Source organism: Stenella coeruleoalba (assembly GCF_951394435.1).
Source record: "Stenella coeruleoalba genome assembly, chromosome: 15".
In the NCBI taxonomy this organism is placed as follows: Eukaryota; Metazoa; Chordata; class Mammalia; order Artiodactyla; family Delphinidae; genus Stenella; species Stenella coeruleoalba.
The window spans coordinates 82650935-82665160 of record NC_137161.1 but is presented as its reverse complement, the minus strand read 5'-3'; the positions used below and the strand labels follow the sequence as shown (position 1 = coordinate 82665160).

The window sequence follows — 14226 nt, the reverse complement described above, 5'->3', positions numbered from 1 at the left end:
GGCACCCAGAGCCTTTTTTACCTCAGCTCCCCGGTTCTGGGGGACCCGGGGACCCAAGCTCGCGCCCTCATCTCGGGCCCACACGCCCACCCCCAGGTTCGCCGCTCCGCCGCTCCGCCGCTCCGCGAGTAGGCGCCCCCGCCCCGCCCCCTGCGTGACGTGAACCAGGCCAGGCCAATCAGAGCTTGCGGCGCCGCTCCCCATGCGCTGCCCCCCCCCCCTTCCAGCTTAAGAAAGGGCGCTCGGGCCCGGCCTGCCCACAGCACGGAGCCAGGCAGAGCGAAAGAGCCGTACGACGGCTGGCGGCTCCGCGGGCTCCCGCTGCCCTCGAGCGGCGCGCCCGGCCGCAGCCCTCCGCGCAGGCGCCCCCGCCGCCCGCCCCGACGGCGCCCGCTAGCCCGCTAGCCTGCCCGCCCGCCCGCGGATGCTGGAGTGAGCGCGGCAGCGGCGGGATGCTGGCGCTGCTGGCCGCTGGCGTGGCGCTCGCCGTGGCTGCCGGGGCCCAAGACGGCCTGGCGCCCGGCAACCGCTTCGTGTGCACTGCTTTGCCCCCGGAGGCGGCGCGCGCCGGCTGCCCACTGCCCGCGATGCCCATGCAGGGCGGCGCGCTGAGCCCCGAGGAGGAGCTGCGGGCCGCGGTGCTGCAGCTGCGTGAGACCGTCGTGCAGCAGAAGGAGACGCTGGGCTCGCAACGCGAGGCCATTCGCGAGCTCACGGCCAAGCTGGGGCGCTGCGAGGGGCTTGCGGGGGGCAAGGCGCCGGGCCGGGCGGCCTCGGGCAAGGACACCATGGGCGACCTGCCGCGGGACCCTGGCCACGTCGTGGAGCAGCTCAGCCGCTCTCTGCAGACCCTCAAGGACCGCCTGGAGAGCCTCGAGGTAGCAGGGCGAGGGGTCCCTGGGGGAACGTCCCCGAGGCTCAGGGCAGAGGAGGGGCGCATGGTCCTGCCACCAGGTTGTGCGGAACACGGCCGCCCGGACGCGCTCAGAAGCAGGGCGAGCTGGGTTCAGGGTCAGGGGCGTTCTCGGTCCTGTTCTGGAACTTACTTGCTTGGCTCGCATCCCTCCTCCCCACCTCCTTACTGGAAGGGAAGGGTTAAATCGCCCCGCGCGCCAGGACTGCCAGCTGTGCGGCCATTCACTTCCCGAGGTCCGGGCTGGCGAACGCGGATGGCCTCCTCTCTCTCTTTGCAAATCTCCGAGTCTCCCCTAGCAGGACGCGCTCGTGAAGCTTCTGTCGGGTGACGTGAGGCTGCCGTGTGAGGTCAGCAGCCCTGGGCGTCCGGTGTTTCCTTTCATAAATCAAGTTGGGCTGGACGAGAGCAGGTGGAGGTCCGGGGGTCTTGGCGGGAGGCGAGCGCGGGCCAGTCACCGGCCATACTAGACGCGCCTTGGAGGAAACCTGGTTAACTTCAAAGCCACTGTCCCCAAATTGCGCGGATCTAAGGTGCCCTTCCCGATTACTTTGGGGGAAGGGACCTTATTCCCTTCTCTCTTGGAAGGCGTATGCAGTTTGGAACTTTGAGAGAGAAATGTTTATTTAATTTCTATCTTTACTTTCCACCCTGTTTAAGCAGTGTGGATGTTTCTGTTATACACGTTTACCAAAATACTACTTCGCAAAACTAGGTTTCAATTACAGGTGGTAATTATTGCAAAATTACTTGAGAGTTTCCCGTGGCATGATGGCTAAATACAGTATTTCCAGCATCTGTATATCCTTCGATTCATTATGATTAATAACAGCTAACATTTCTGGAACACTAAATATGCGCCAGGCGTATTATCTAATTTTAACCCGTGCGACAACCCCGTGAGGCAGATCCTATAATCTGCATTTAAAATTTGGAGCACTTAGAGAGAGGGGGTAAATAGCTTGCCAAGGACTCATGGCTAGACAGTGGCTGGCTGCCTTCAGAGCCAGCAAAATGGTAGAGGAGTGAAAGAAATAAAAGCAAAGATTTCTGGAATTCAGAGTAGTCACGCTTTAGAGCTCTCATTTTCCAGTAACATCCCTGCAACCCTAGTCACGCACCTTTGCGCCATACTGGAGCTTGGGGGGGTTAGATGAAAGTTCATCAGTTTTGAGGACCATTTGATTAACTCTTTCTCTCTCTTTTAAGCCTAGCTGTATTTTGGTCTTTACTTGAGAATGACAGATGTTGGTTAAATTTTTGACCTTTTAGTAAAAGAAGAAAAACAGCTTTCTCAGAGGGGAAATGAGATTCCTAAGTTTCAAATATCGCAGCAGAGCAAGTTTTGTCTGACTATGAAATCCTTTCCATACCCCCAACCAAAAAAAAAAAAAAAAACAGCATCAGTGAAATGCTCCCTTTCCTGCCACTGGCACGATTGAATACTCCCACTTTGGAAGCTTCTCCCTGTGTGGGGGGGGGGGCATTAGAGCTACATCTCACAGTTTCTTTTTAACTGGCCTTAATACTTCTCCCGCTTGCGTCCACTCCTCCCCCACCAAAAGCACCAGCTCCGAGTGAACGTGTCCAGCACGGCGCTGCCCGGCGACTTTCGGGAGGTGCTCCAGCGGCGGCTGGGGGAGCTGGAGAGGCAGCTGCTGAGCAAGGTGGCCGAGCTGGAGGACGAGAAGTCCCTGCTCCACAACGAGACCTCAGCTCACCGCCAGAAGACCGAGAGCGCCCTGAACTCGCTGCTGCAGAGGGTGACCGAGCTGGAGCGAGGTGAGTGCGTCACCAGTGTCTCTGTGGCCCCTTGGCTGACATCCATCCGGCCCCCCAGCCCACTGTCTTCCTTCTTGGCTGCCCCTTCTTGGCTTGGAAGTGGGGCTCAGAGTAAGGGAGGGCAGGCCGGGAGGGGTCAGCAGCACAGCCCTCTTGGCCATTGACAGACGAGGCCACTCCCAGACCCCTGCCTGCTGACTCTCGGGGCAGTGGCTCTGCTCCCGAGTTTGCCCGGCTCTGAGGCTGCTCTCTCATCACCTCTGAACCTTCAGTCCTGGGTGCAGAAAACCACCTGACTCCTTACCATCCAATCAACAATCCACCTCTCCCTTCTGCCTCTCACTTCTCAGATGAAGTGTTGCTTTTTCAACCTGAGTCATCTCATGGTGCACAGGGTTGGGGTTTCTCCCCCACAGGTGGGCCGACTTGGCCTTGTTGGCACTTGTCAGAGATGGTGGGGATGGAGGGGGCTGATGGCTGATGGGAGTGGCCTGGTTTTCATCACTTGTGCTCAGACCCCTGTTGTCAGCGGTGACTGTGGCACCACATGGTTCGTGGCTGTTTTTTGTTGTTGTTGTTTTATAGTCTGTAGTTAGACTCACTCATATTCCTTTTATTGCGTGATAAATTAGAGGAATATCTGACTTAACAGATGTACTATAGCTCTGAAGATTCTGGAAACGATTCCTCAGCCAATTGTAATAGCAAAATAGTGCTCATAAACAGGACTAGGTTCTGGTTAGGAAAACATGTCCCGAAATCCAGCTGGGTCAGTTGTGACCAGCCAGGTGACTTTTCTTTTAGCCAAGTTAGAGACCATTGTACCTGATTGGTTGTACTTATGTAGTCGCAGCAAGAAGTGTTTGTGCTAGCCCAACTTCCTCCTTGCCCAGTTATAGCTGATGAATTCAAACTGCATTGCTAGGTCTCCAAAGAAGAGCTTGTCATTAATGTCTTTCTAGGGTGAGACATTACTGACCGCTTTGCGTTTGTATTATTCCCACTATGCGAATCCAAACTCGCACAGCATGCGTGAACAGGAAGCAGACAATGAGGGTGACTGATAACAGCCATTTCCGGAATTAACCCTGCCCCCAGCCCCACTGGCATTGTCCGTGGAAAAGCAAGACGCTCAGGATCAGCTCGGACAAACAACCTAATCCCTGACCTCCTGCCAGGTGGCCATTTCAGTCCCTTCTTAACTAGCCCCTGCAGCAGATTCTGAGTATCTTTCTTTTCTCTGCTCACTTTCTGGTGGGTAAATTTCTTCCACAGACAGGAAGGGGAGGGATCAAGGGCCCTAGATCATTCAGATTGCACGGGGTGTGAAGTTTTAGGTCTGCTGGTAGTGGATATAAGATTGTAGTCTTTTCAGATACACTAAGCTGACAAGGGCAATTTCTCATGACTCAGTTTTATGAATGGGTAGGTGAATGTCCAATGGCAGAATGTCCACTTACTCCTTCAGCGACGTCGGCTCTGCAGGGCCAGATGGAGTCACCCAAGGGGATGGTGTTTCTGTTTCATTTGATTTAGTCGCTTTTACAGCAGCATCCCAGAAGTCCCAGGTCTCCTTCATCCCTCTCCTGTTCTCTCCCTCCAGAAAAGTCTGTCCTTCCTTCCTTCCTCTTATTACTACACTTGGATTCTTGAGTTTAAAAAAAAAGTCCTCTCTGCCTCACCTCCATTGCTGGGTGACCTCAGGAAGCTCATTAGGTCTCAAGAGCCTTCCCCGGAGGCAAAGCAAGTGCAGCTCAGGCCTCTGTCACAGGACAGGAGGAGAGGAAGGCAGCGTCAGGGCCAGGGGAGGGTGGCTCGGGTTCCCTTGCCCAGCCTCGCCCTCATGGGACCTGGAACCTGCAGGCTGAGGGAGCAGGGACACTGCAGTTACTCAGTAGCTTGAAGCAGGGTTGGCTGTAGAATGAGGGGAGGGCTTTGCCAGAGACCTTGGTGGCTGTATACCTCGCTTGGCATGGCAGCCGCGTGGCTACAAGGAGGTGGGTTAGTAGAAGTCCACTGAGTTAGAGCGTGGAGACAGGATTCCTGTTATACCCATTTCATAGACCAGAAAAGTGCTCCGAGGTTCCCAGCCAGACGTGTCATGTGGGGAGAGGGGACCGGCTGGTGAGCAATCCCGCCCCTCCCCGTTTTATTCTGTGACTCCAGGGAGGTTGTGAGTTTCACGTGGCTTCCTCTAAGCTTCTTCATCATGGCTTGGGCCACCCAGGAGATGCCACTTTTTGACTCTCCCTCCCATCCTTAGCCTGTCTGTTCACAGCCAGAAAGCAACAGTCAGGGCTCACCCCAGCCAGCCTGATTCCTGTACCCATGCTCTTTGGTGCTACGGAAAGCCCTCAGAGCTCACCTGGCCCAGAGGGGAAGTCCGTGTTCGAACTAGAGCTGGACTGCATGACATTAAGTTCCCTGGCTGGCCATTCTTGCAGAGCCCGCAGGCCCTGGCACTGGGCAGCAGCTCAGCCTTTGCTGTCCTCTACCTTTTGACCCCACCACGAGAATTCTCGAATCCTGTTTGCTCCACCCAGCCGTGGGATGAGTCTTTGAGGAAAATTATCATCTGCTGACCGATTAGCCTTCTGGGCAGTTCTGAGTTTATGTCTGTCATGTAGAGACAAGTGTGAAGGGATATGTAAACTCCCAGGCCCCAAATATACCATGAGTAGAATATACACTGTGTTCCTTAGAAGCATCCTGCTGAGCCCAGAGGAGAGAGACCTCCACCATATGCAAAGTGGGGGCTTTGGGGTGCTCTGGCCTTCGCCGCATCGTCCCCTGCCTGTTAAGTGCCTGTTCTGCACCAGACGCTGGCCTCTGAGCTCCACATTCTCTATCCTCTGTAACCCCTGCAGCAACCCAGTGAGATGGGATCTAGTTAGACGAGGGACTGAGTCAGAGCTAAGCGATGCGTGCATTCACATGGCTGGCAGATTGCAGAGCTGGGGTTGAGGTTAGTGGTGACCCCCGAGGACCAGAGTCATGAAGGCTGCAGCCTGGAGGGGCATGTGAGCTCCGGCCATGCTGGGCGGGAGGCTCCTCCCATCCCAGTGGTGTGCATCCAACCCTGTGTGTGCCCCTGCCGCCCAGGTCCCACGGGTGCTCATTTTCTTTATTGTGAGACCTCCTCATCTGTGGCTGCCTCCAGACCCGGGTCCGCCGGCGAGGGAGAGCCGAGCTCAGAGTTGAAGTAAACGTTGGAACCCTTGTCTCTTTGGTCTCAAGCCACCCCCCTCCTTAGCTTGTCTGCCACCTGCAGTCTCTGATTTATTGGTCAGGGCTTTTAATTCCTTAATTGGTTTTAACTGAGTTTCCTCTGAACCTCCAAGCTGTTTTATGTAAATAGAGGGCACCGGCTTTCGAGGTATGGCCACCCCTCGGCTCTCCCAGCTCTGATGAAACCTCTGTTGTCACCGAGATAACGATATTACTGACACCGAGCCTTATTAAGTCAGCAAGCCTGCCCACCTGCCAGGAGAGAAGCAATTTCTCTCTATTAGATAATCACATCTCGTGAAAACACGAGCGTTTGCAGATTAAGTACTCGCAGCTGCGCGTAGCGGGAAGAGGGACTTCTGTTCCTGGTTCTGTCACTCACGGGCTGCGTGACCTGGGGTAAGTCCCGTGGTGCCCCCACTGTGCAACCTGCCAAATTGGGGCGTTGGGGCTTTCTGGTTCTCTCTCTTAGCTCTGCTTCAGCCTCATGTGGGGCCCGTGCCAGCCTAACCTCTAGCCTGGCTGCATCCTCAGCTTCCCCAGGCAACAGGGTCTTCCCAGCCCTCGCCGGGTGCTCCACGGCCTTGGGAGGTCAGGATGGATGGGGCAAGACTGCACAACCAGCAGATAGAAGTAAATGCTACGTATGAAGCCCAGATTCTAGTATTTCTGTGCTGCCTGTTCCAGAGAGGTTGGAAGGGTGACACTGGGCCCTGCTGCCTTCCTTTGCAGAAGGTCCTTCGGTAGGTGTGAACCGTGGCACCGAAGAGCTTCTCTCACGTGTTCCTCACTGTGGCAGAAAATGAGTTTGGGGGATCGTGATGGAGAAAGTTCATCCACTCTGGGTCCTGTTCTACAGAGGGGGGCAAGAAAGGGACAGATTTAGTCCACCAGTGACGTGGGCAGTTTGGTTCCAGGCCGGGAGAGCCTGCCTGTCTTTGACAGAGATGGGGACCATCTGGCCCCTTGTGTGTGCTTAATAAATACTTGTTGAATGAATGAAAGGCATTTAGGTTCCTTCCCTGGCAGCGCCTGGTCCCCAAATAAGAGGGAAGCTTTTACTGTGACAGCTCCCAGAGTCACCAGTCCCCTGCAAACTCTGAGATCTGTGATAACCAGGCAGGGGCTTGTCTTCTTGCGTGTTTATTTATGATGCTGCCATTAATTTTGAGCTTAAATCAAAACTGTACTGAAAATGCCTTAGACCTGTTTAAGGGTATCACTCTTTTCAAAAGGTCTGGGACGTGCCATTTACATGGGGACGGCCCCAGGCAGGCCTCAAGGGTCAAGACCCCGGCCGGTGGGTAGCCTCTGTGGAGGGGGAGCCTCTGCATTTCCCCGCCTCCCATTGCTTCCAGACTGCAGGAGACGGTCCATCAACTCGGTGTCCTCTTGAGGAGAGCAGGGCAGATCGTGAGCAAAGCAATTCACACCAGGGATTTAGTCCAAAAGCCCCTTCTGAGTTAAGTTGTGTCGGGTCACAGGTGCCTGGCTCCGTCGCCTTGGGCGGTGGTGGTTCTTCTGGGGGAGAAGTGACATGGACTCATTGGGGGACAAGTGTCTTTGGAGCGCCTGCGTTCCTGTAAGATGTCCTGCCTCCAAGCCCAGCAGGCCCCTGACCCAGCCCTGCTGAAGGGGCCGGGAGTTCAAGCGAACAGTGGAGGGAACAGGGTTTCTGGCTTAATTTAACCAGAAAGTTAAATCCTGCTTGCCCCTACACACTTCCTTGAGCTTCCAAGAGTGAGGATATGCCTGTTTCCCACTGGAGCTTCAGCACTGAACAGCAGCCGGTCAGTAGCAGGTGCCCCGTTGCTTGGGGGACCCGCCGGTAGGCCGGGCGGGGGTCCAGGTGGGCTGCCGCTCTGGGTTGTGGTTGAGAGGGGCTCACATGCTGCTGCCCCTCTCTCCCCCGCCCCAGGCAACAGTGCTTTCAAGTCGCCTGATGCCTTCAAAGTGTCCCTCCCCCTCCGCACGAACTACCTGTACGGCAAGGTCAAGAAGACGCTGCCCGAGCTGTACGCCTTCACCATCTGCCTGTGGCTGCGGTCCAGCGCCTCGCCGGGCATCGGCACCCCGTTCTCTTACGCGGTGCCCGGGCAGGCCAATGAGATCGTGCTGATAGAGTGGGGCAACAACCCCATTGAGCTGCTCATCAACGACAAGGTGAGGCCTGCTGGGACGGCCACCCCCCCATCCTGGCGGCCACCGAGGTTGGGATGTTGCAGGGAGCCTGATGTCTGGCCACGGGGCTGTCCTCCTCGCAGTGGGGACAGTTTTGGCCTGACTCAGTCCCACTCTGGGCAGGTGGCTGGGTAGGGGGCAGGGGGCAGGCAGCTGCAGCTTGTGGAGATCCAAGCTGTGAATCCCGCCAGGAAGCAGCAGAGGGTCCAGGCACAGAGGCCACAGAAGGAACAGAATGAGCTGGGTCTCTGCGTGCTAGCCTGAATTGTCACGGACCCTCGGGCCGGTCAGTGAGGGCTGTTCCCCGGGGCTGCACCAATTAGGTGAGGGTGTGTATTTGTGTGTGTGTGTGTGTATGAGTGTGTGATATTTCTCATGAGCACATCTTTAGTGGGGGGGGGGCTTGAAATATATTTATATACAATAAAATTTACACTTTTTAGTGTATAGTTCAACCAGTTTTAACAAATGCATACAATTATTGTATCCATCACAATTAAAATCTAGAACAGTTTCATCATCCTCCAAATTTCCTCATTCCCCTTTGTAGTCACCTCCTGCTCCTACCGCACCCCATGGCAACCACCCATCTGTCCCCATCCCTGTAGTCCTGCCTTTTACAGAGTAAATGTCCCCTTTCTGACGGACTGGCTTATTTCGACATTCAGGAACGCGGTCTCCTCAAGAGATCAGCTCTGAGCATCTGCGGGAGCCTCCAACAGCCTCACCTAAACTTAAGTCAGGCTCCACGTCACCCGAACTGCATCCTCACACCCTTCTTGCTGGAGCTGAGTGGTGAATGGCTGCACCAGCCCCCTGGCTGCCTGAGCCCCCAGAGCGCTCACCAGGCAATGGCCTCCCACCCTGTCTGTCTTTACTAAACCCGCCCTGGCTGGAACTGAAGTGGGAAATGCTGTGGAATCCATCTTCAGGGCTCTTTCCAGTGGTGACCACATCCTTGAGCTAGGGATTAATTATTCTAAATAAGGCCCTTGGAGGAGGCAAGGCCGAGAGCCTTGTTTTCCTCTCGGTTTAGATGTCGTGTAAATAGCCCATTCCTGGGAGGGAGCTCCAGGTTGCTAGGACACCGGCAGTAACAACACAGTGCTTCACAGGCCTACTGGTCTGTAGAGCACTCACAGGACTGCCAGGAGACAGTGTGGGTGGGAAAGGCCCTCCCCCCAGCTCTACGTGCATCCCCCCACCCCCCTACACTCACACGTAATTGAAGGTGCTCTGCACAGGAGGACACACATACACGCAGATCCCCAGGTGCCACAATGGCACTTGGGACTTTGTCTGCAGCGGGTAGATGCCTGGTCTGTTTTCCAAAGAAATTGGTCCAGTAGAGTCCTGACTTCCCTTTAGATTCTCCAGTGAGGGATGTTCAGGACCAGTATGCGGGGTGGGGAGCCGTCTGTCACATTTGCTTGGTCTGCACAGAATCCTAGGCCCTTAACTAAGCCCAGGTCCAAGGGTGTCCAGTTGAAAGCAGGTCACCCTGGGGTCAGGGTGTGTACCCAGGCTGCCCCTTTCCCCTTAAGAGTCTGTGACACACGTGGTGTCTCCAGCCCAAGGGTCACTCTGAGCTGGGCAAGGTCGGGCATGTTACCCACAGAACATAGAAGGGGAGCAGCAGTGGGCCCAGGGTCTCCGTATCCTCAGGGCAGACTCCTGGGAACCCCAAGGGGGCCCTCACCTGCACGTTGCCGCCCACAGGTCGCACAGCTGCCCCTGTTTGTCAGTGACGGCAAGTGGCACCACATCTGTGTCACCTGGACAACGCGGGACGGCATGTGGGAGGCCTTCCAGGATGGGGAGAAGCTGGGCACCGGGGAGAACCTGGCCCCGTGGCACCCCATCAAGCCGGGGGGTGTGCTGATTCTCGGGCAGGAGCAGGTGGGTGCAGGTGGGGTGCCGGGAGGAGCGGCTGGCAGGCCAAGCAGCACACGGCCGGGCCTGCAGGCTGCCCCTGGCCCTGCTCAGCTGTCTGTCTGCCTGCCGGACCTGGACCTGGCCACCGCAGCACGACGACCAGCCTGGATGGCCAGCATCCCTGCCGGCTCAGCCCGTGCTATCCTGTGGCCTAAGGGGCTGAGAGCGGGGATGGGGACACATCCTGCCCTTCCTGGCAGGGACCAAGTTGGTGTGGTGGGTTCAGACAGATTCTAGAATGGAGTCTGTCCGATACAGGTGAGCAGGAGTGATCCTGGAGTCCCAGGGTTAGGTAGCGACCCCGGGCCATCTCTCCAGCTGTTTGGCCTCTGCCGGCCACTGCATTGACTCCAGATGCTGGGCGCTGGCTGGTATTGGCATCTTCCAGGAGCTGCCAGCTCAGGGTCGCGACCCTGATCCCCAGCAAGGGCACCTGGGGAACAACACCTGTGGGCGAGATGGGGCCAGGCCTCAGAGACTGCGCTCAGAAAACTCGCCATCTGGGGCAGAGGCCATCTGCTCTCAGGCAGATGAGAATTCACATTTCAGTCTGTGTTTGGGGTTTCCTGGAAAACGTGGAAAATGAGGGAACAGACTCCAGGTCCTCTGGGGGGCTTTGAGTCTGGGCCCTTGGCTCTCCCCGCTCCCCACTACCCTGTTTCTTCTCCCCTGGGAGGGGCTGGGAGTCGGGAGACCTGGGTCCAGTCCTCGCTCTGGGGCCTTGGGCAAGGATCTCTCTGCTTAGTTTCCCCTCCCTAAAATGGGCCAGTTTGAGTCACGCCATTTCCCAGGCCTGACGTGGCCTAAAGCTTTGGAACTGGCAGGAATCAGTGGTCACGGGCTGCGATCTGAGTTGGGGAGTCAGGGAAATGCCCCAGTCCCCATCTCCCTCCCAGGCTGGCATCCCCCCACCTCCCCTGAAGCCGGTCACGCCCTGGGACAGGTAGCAGATGTGTCTGCCTGTGAGCCTGCCCCGATGCAGTCTGTTCCTCCTTCCCAGGACACGGTTGGGGGCAGGTTCGATGCCACGCAGGCATTCGTGGGGGAGCTCAGCCAGTTCAACATATGGGACCGCGTCCTTCGTGCACAAGAAATCATCAACATCGCCAACTGCTCCACGAACATGCCGGGCAACATCATCCCCTGGGTGGACAACAACGTGGACGTGTTTGGAGGGGCGTCAAAGTGGCCGGTGGAGACCTGCGAGGAGCGTCTCCTTGACTTGTAGCCACCTGCTCCTCTGTCCAGGAGGTGGGGGTCGGGCCGTTCCCCTTACTCCCCCAGTGGAACTGTGTATAAACCTCCTGCCATAGTGCGCCGGGACCCCCAAAGCCCGTTCCCAGGGCATCTCTAAGCCTGAGGCGTTTGTCACCAGCTTATTTGTTCCTAACCAAGATTTTGTTGGTTTGGGGTAGGGGGAAGAAGCCCTGAGCTGCAAGTGGGTGGATTTCTGACTTCTGCTGTGAAGGGACTCTTGTCCTTAAAGCCCTGTTCAGCACCCCTGTACATGCTAGCGCACCCCAGCCCTGCCCACCCTCTCGGACCCTTGGTGTCTCGTGTGCGCCGTCTGTCCGTCCCCTTCAGAGGCTGTGCATCCATCCCGCTGGCGTGGCCGCGTCCCTCGTGTGTTGAGTACACCCTGCTGTCAACTGAGCACGCAGCAAACCACCCCCGCCCCGTTCCACCCCCGCAAAAGGGCCTTTCTCTTGATGTTCTTTACGCTGTGAATATTTCCGTCCCAGGAACTCTTGAGTCTCCTGAGGAAGGCGGGCTGCCCGGACAATGCCCTGCCTTCTCCAAGGTGGAGGGGGCATCCATGGCTCCAGAGAGGGGGCCGTGAATGGGAACTCAGAACGGAGAAGGGCCATGGCAGCTGTCCCTCCCCCTCTGTCACCTCTCCCTCTGACCCATGCTTTGGCAGAATCCTGGTTGGGTATGGCTTTGAAAGGTGTCTTTTCTCCACTGGTGCCAAAAGTTCAGTTGCAGCTTTTACAACCATTCGGTGTGGTTTGGGGGATTTTTTTTTTTTTTTCCCCGACAGAAAAGAGCAGCCGTTAGCTGGCTCGCATTTTTGATGTCTCGCCCCACTATGAGGAACGTGCTAGTTTTTTTGTTGTTGTTGTTTGGACGTGCTAGTTTTAATTCGTGTTGATTCCTGTGAGCATTTGACTGTCTCCAGTATTTCCCCCAGAATGTTTTCAGGAAACGAATGTCATTTGGCTGACGTCTCTTTAGTGACTCCAGGCTGATTAATTTATTGGACAGAGGTAGTAATTTATTTTAAAGATAACGTGATTAGTGGGGAAATTTATACAGCTAAATATTATATATTTTATTTTTCATACATGTTTGAAGTGCAAATCTGTGGATATTCCATTTGTAGGAGCAAATCGACATGCCCATCCTAACACTGTATGCTACAAGAACTCTTCTGATGATGGAATTTTGATTAAAATGCACTGGAAGATGCCTTGATGTCTGCTTTCTCCTTGTCTGGGGCTGAGGGCAGGGAGGGCTGGTGCTTTGCAAACCCGGGCAGGAGGTTGTCCTCTCTGGTTAGACTGGGCCGAGCCCCAGGGCGTGGCCCCAGGGGAGCTGAGGACGCTTGGAGGAGGGTGTGGTGCTGGACTGCGCCCTTCCCTCCTCAACTCCAGGCTCCGTCTGGGGATGCCCCGCAGGCTCTTCCCAGCCTCTCTGTCCCCAGCCTGTCCCTGTCATCTCAACTGGGAATCAGGCTTAGCTAGATGACCCTCAGCGCCCTGTCCCAGGTGTGACACCTGTTCAGCATCTACTCTGTGTGCTCTGCATTAAAATCTCATTTAATCCTGTTCACGACCCCCTGAAAGAGTTCATCCCAGTTCACAGGTGAATACGTGGAACAATTAAACAGTCACTTTGGGATCATACAGCTGACAAAGGGCAGAGCTGGGATCCCAGCCGGCCTGTGGCTCTGACGGCCCTTCCACCCACCCCCTGCCTCTGGCTTTTGGCTCTGAGGGGACCTAGGGCCAATGTGTCCTCCCAGTGCCACCTCTCTGTGTCCACCTGGCCCTACCAGGTGTGTTGATATTTTCCCCATCTCCACAAATGTTAGGTATGCCTCCCTCACCCCCACTTTCTACTTTTGTATCTTTATTTCAGTAGCTGCAGAGTATAACTCAGTTTGTCCCCTTCCCAAGTGGCAATGTCTAAATTTTTATTCTAAGGGAGCAGAGTCCAGTCTTGGGGCCAATGACACTATGTCATTGGGGCCAAATGACACAAATGTACTATGGGCTTGGTGTACTTGATAGGCCAAAATGGAAGCTGTGACTTCTAAAACCAAGATCATTACTGGGTCACTGAGGCTCTTGGAGTCTATTTTCAATGTTGTATGTTATGACTTGGCAGGAACTCAATCATTAGTGTTGGGTTGAACATGAAATTAGGCCAGGTTCCCTGCTTGGGGGGGTCTTTGGAATCCAAAGTGCTGAGGTCAGGTGGAGAGCAGTTTATTTGGAATCTCCTTCATGATGAAGCTACTCAGATCTCCCCCTGAAAGGCACTGAGGAATTAATTACCTTATTTCATACCCACGCCAGACACTGAGCTTACCTTACCTGATTCCCTGGCACTGCTTCTTCCAGGAGCAAAACTTTGCATAAGGGCTTTGAACCCCTGCTGAGCCAGGTAACTTCCTTCCTGCAACTGGAGAAGCTCTGAACCCAGAACACGGGGCCAAAGTACTTCCTGACCCGATGTGGGAAAGTGAAACATTTCACCTCTCTTTACCACTGCTGCAGGCTGGTCCTCCTATTGGAGGTTTAGCTTTCCTGACATAAAAGCAGAAACAAGAATCAGCCAGGAAATCCTGTGAATTTCTTATGCCTTGAGCCTCGCATCTAAAAGAGACCCAAGGCCTCTGTTTCCCCACCCAAGACCTTACCCTTTGCTAGAGGCTGGAAAACACCTTGATAGTGAACTGGGTGCTCTGACAAGGGTGGGATAGAGAGTGTCCTGGATGATGGAATATTCTGCTTAGTTGAGGGTTGCCATGGAAACTGTAGCTGGATGATCAATGATGAATGAATTAAAGTGATAAAATGCAACTCAGTTGAAGGCAAACTGGGATGAAGTCTCTGCTGGTGGGGAAGGCAGACCTGGGCCCTCTATAGACTTAGGGGACTCCAGCATCAGCTCTCCTTATA

General features: G+C 55.4%; 1 protein-coding gene across 2 annotated transcripts; it reads left to right on the top strand.

Annotated features, from left to right (window-relative positions):
- The first annotated feature begins 277 nt into the window (after positions 1 to 277).
- On the top strand, positions 278 to 12470 carry NPTX2 (neuronal pentraxin 2). 2 transcript variants are annotated; one of them, XM_079946109.1, is made up of 5 exons: positions 278 to 878; positions 2479 to 2695; positions 7842 to 8086; positions 9824 to 10003; positions 11040 to 12470. In XM_079946109.1, the coding sequence occupies exons 1-5, from the start codon at positions 453 to 455 to the stop codon at positions 11265 to 11267; spliced, it is 1296 nt and encodes a 431-aa protein (XP_079802235.1). In that variant the 5' UTR covers positions 278 to 452; the 3' UTR covers positions 11268 to 12470. The 2 variants fall into 2 exon arrangements, with proteins under 2 accessions (XP_079802235.1, XP_079802234.1); XM_079946108.1 differs by lacking the exon at positions 11040 to 12470 and having other exon boundaries at positions 9824 to 10882.
- The last annotated feature ends 1756 nt before the right edge of the window (positions 12471 to 14226 follow it).

Bases quoted from the DNA above. Each gene is read 5' to 3' on its own strand.
- NPTX2 (XM_079946108.1), top strand. From the start codon at position 453: ATGCTGGCGCTGCTGGCCGCTGGCGTGGCGCTCGCCGTGGCTGCCGGG. The intron at 2,696-7,841 runs GTGAGTGCGTCA...CCCCCGCCCCAG, and splicing joins GGTGACCGAGCTGGAGCGAG to GCAACAGTGCTTTCAAGTCG. The intron at 8,087-9,823 runs GTGAGGCCTGCT...TGCCGCCCACAG, and splicing joins AGCTGCTCATCAACGACAAG to GTCGCACAGCTGCCCCTGTT.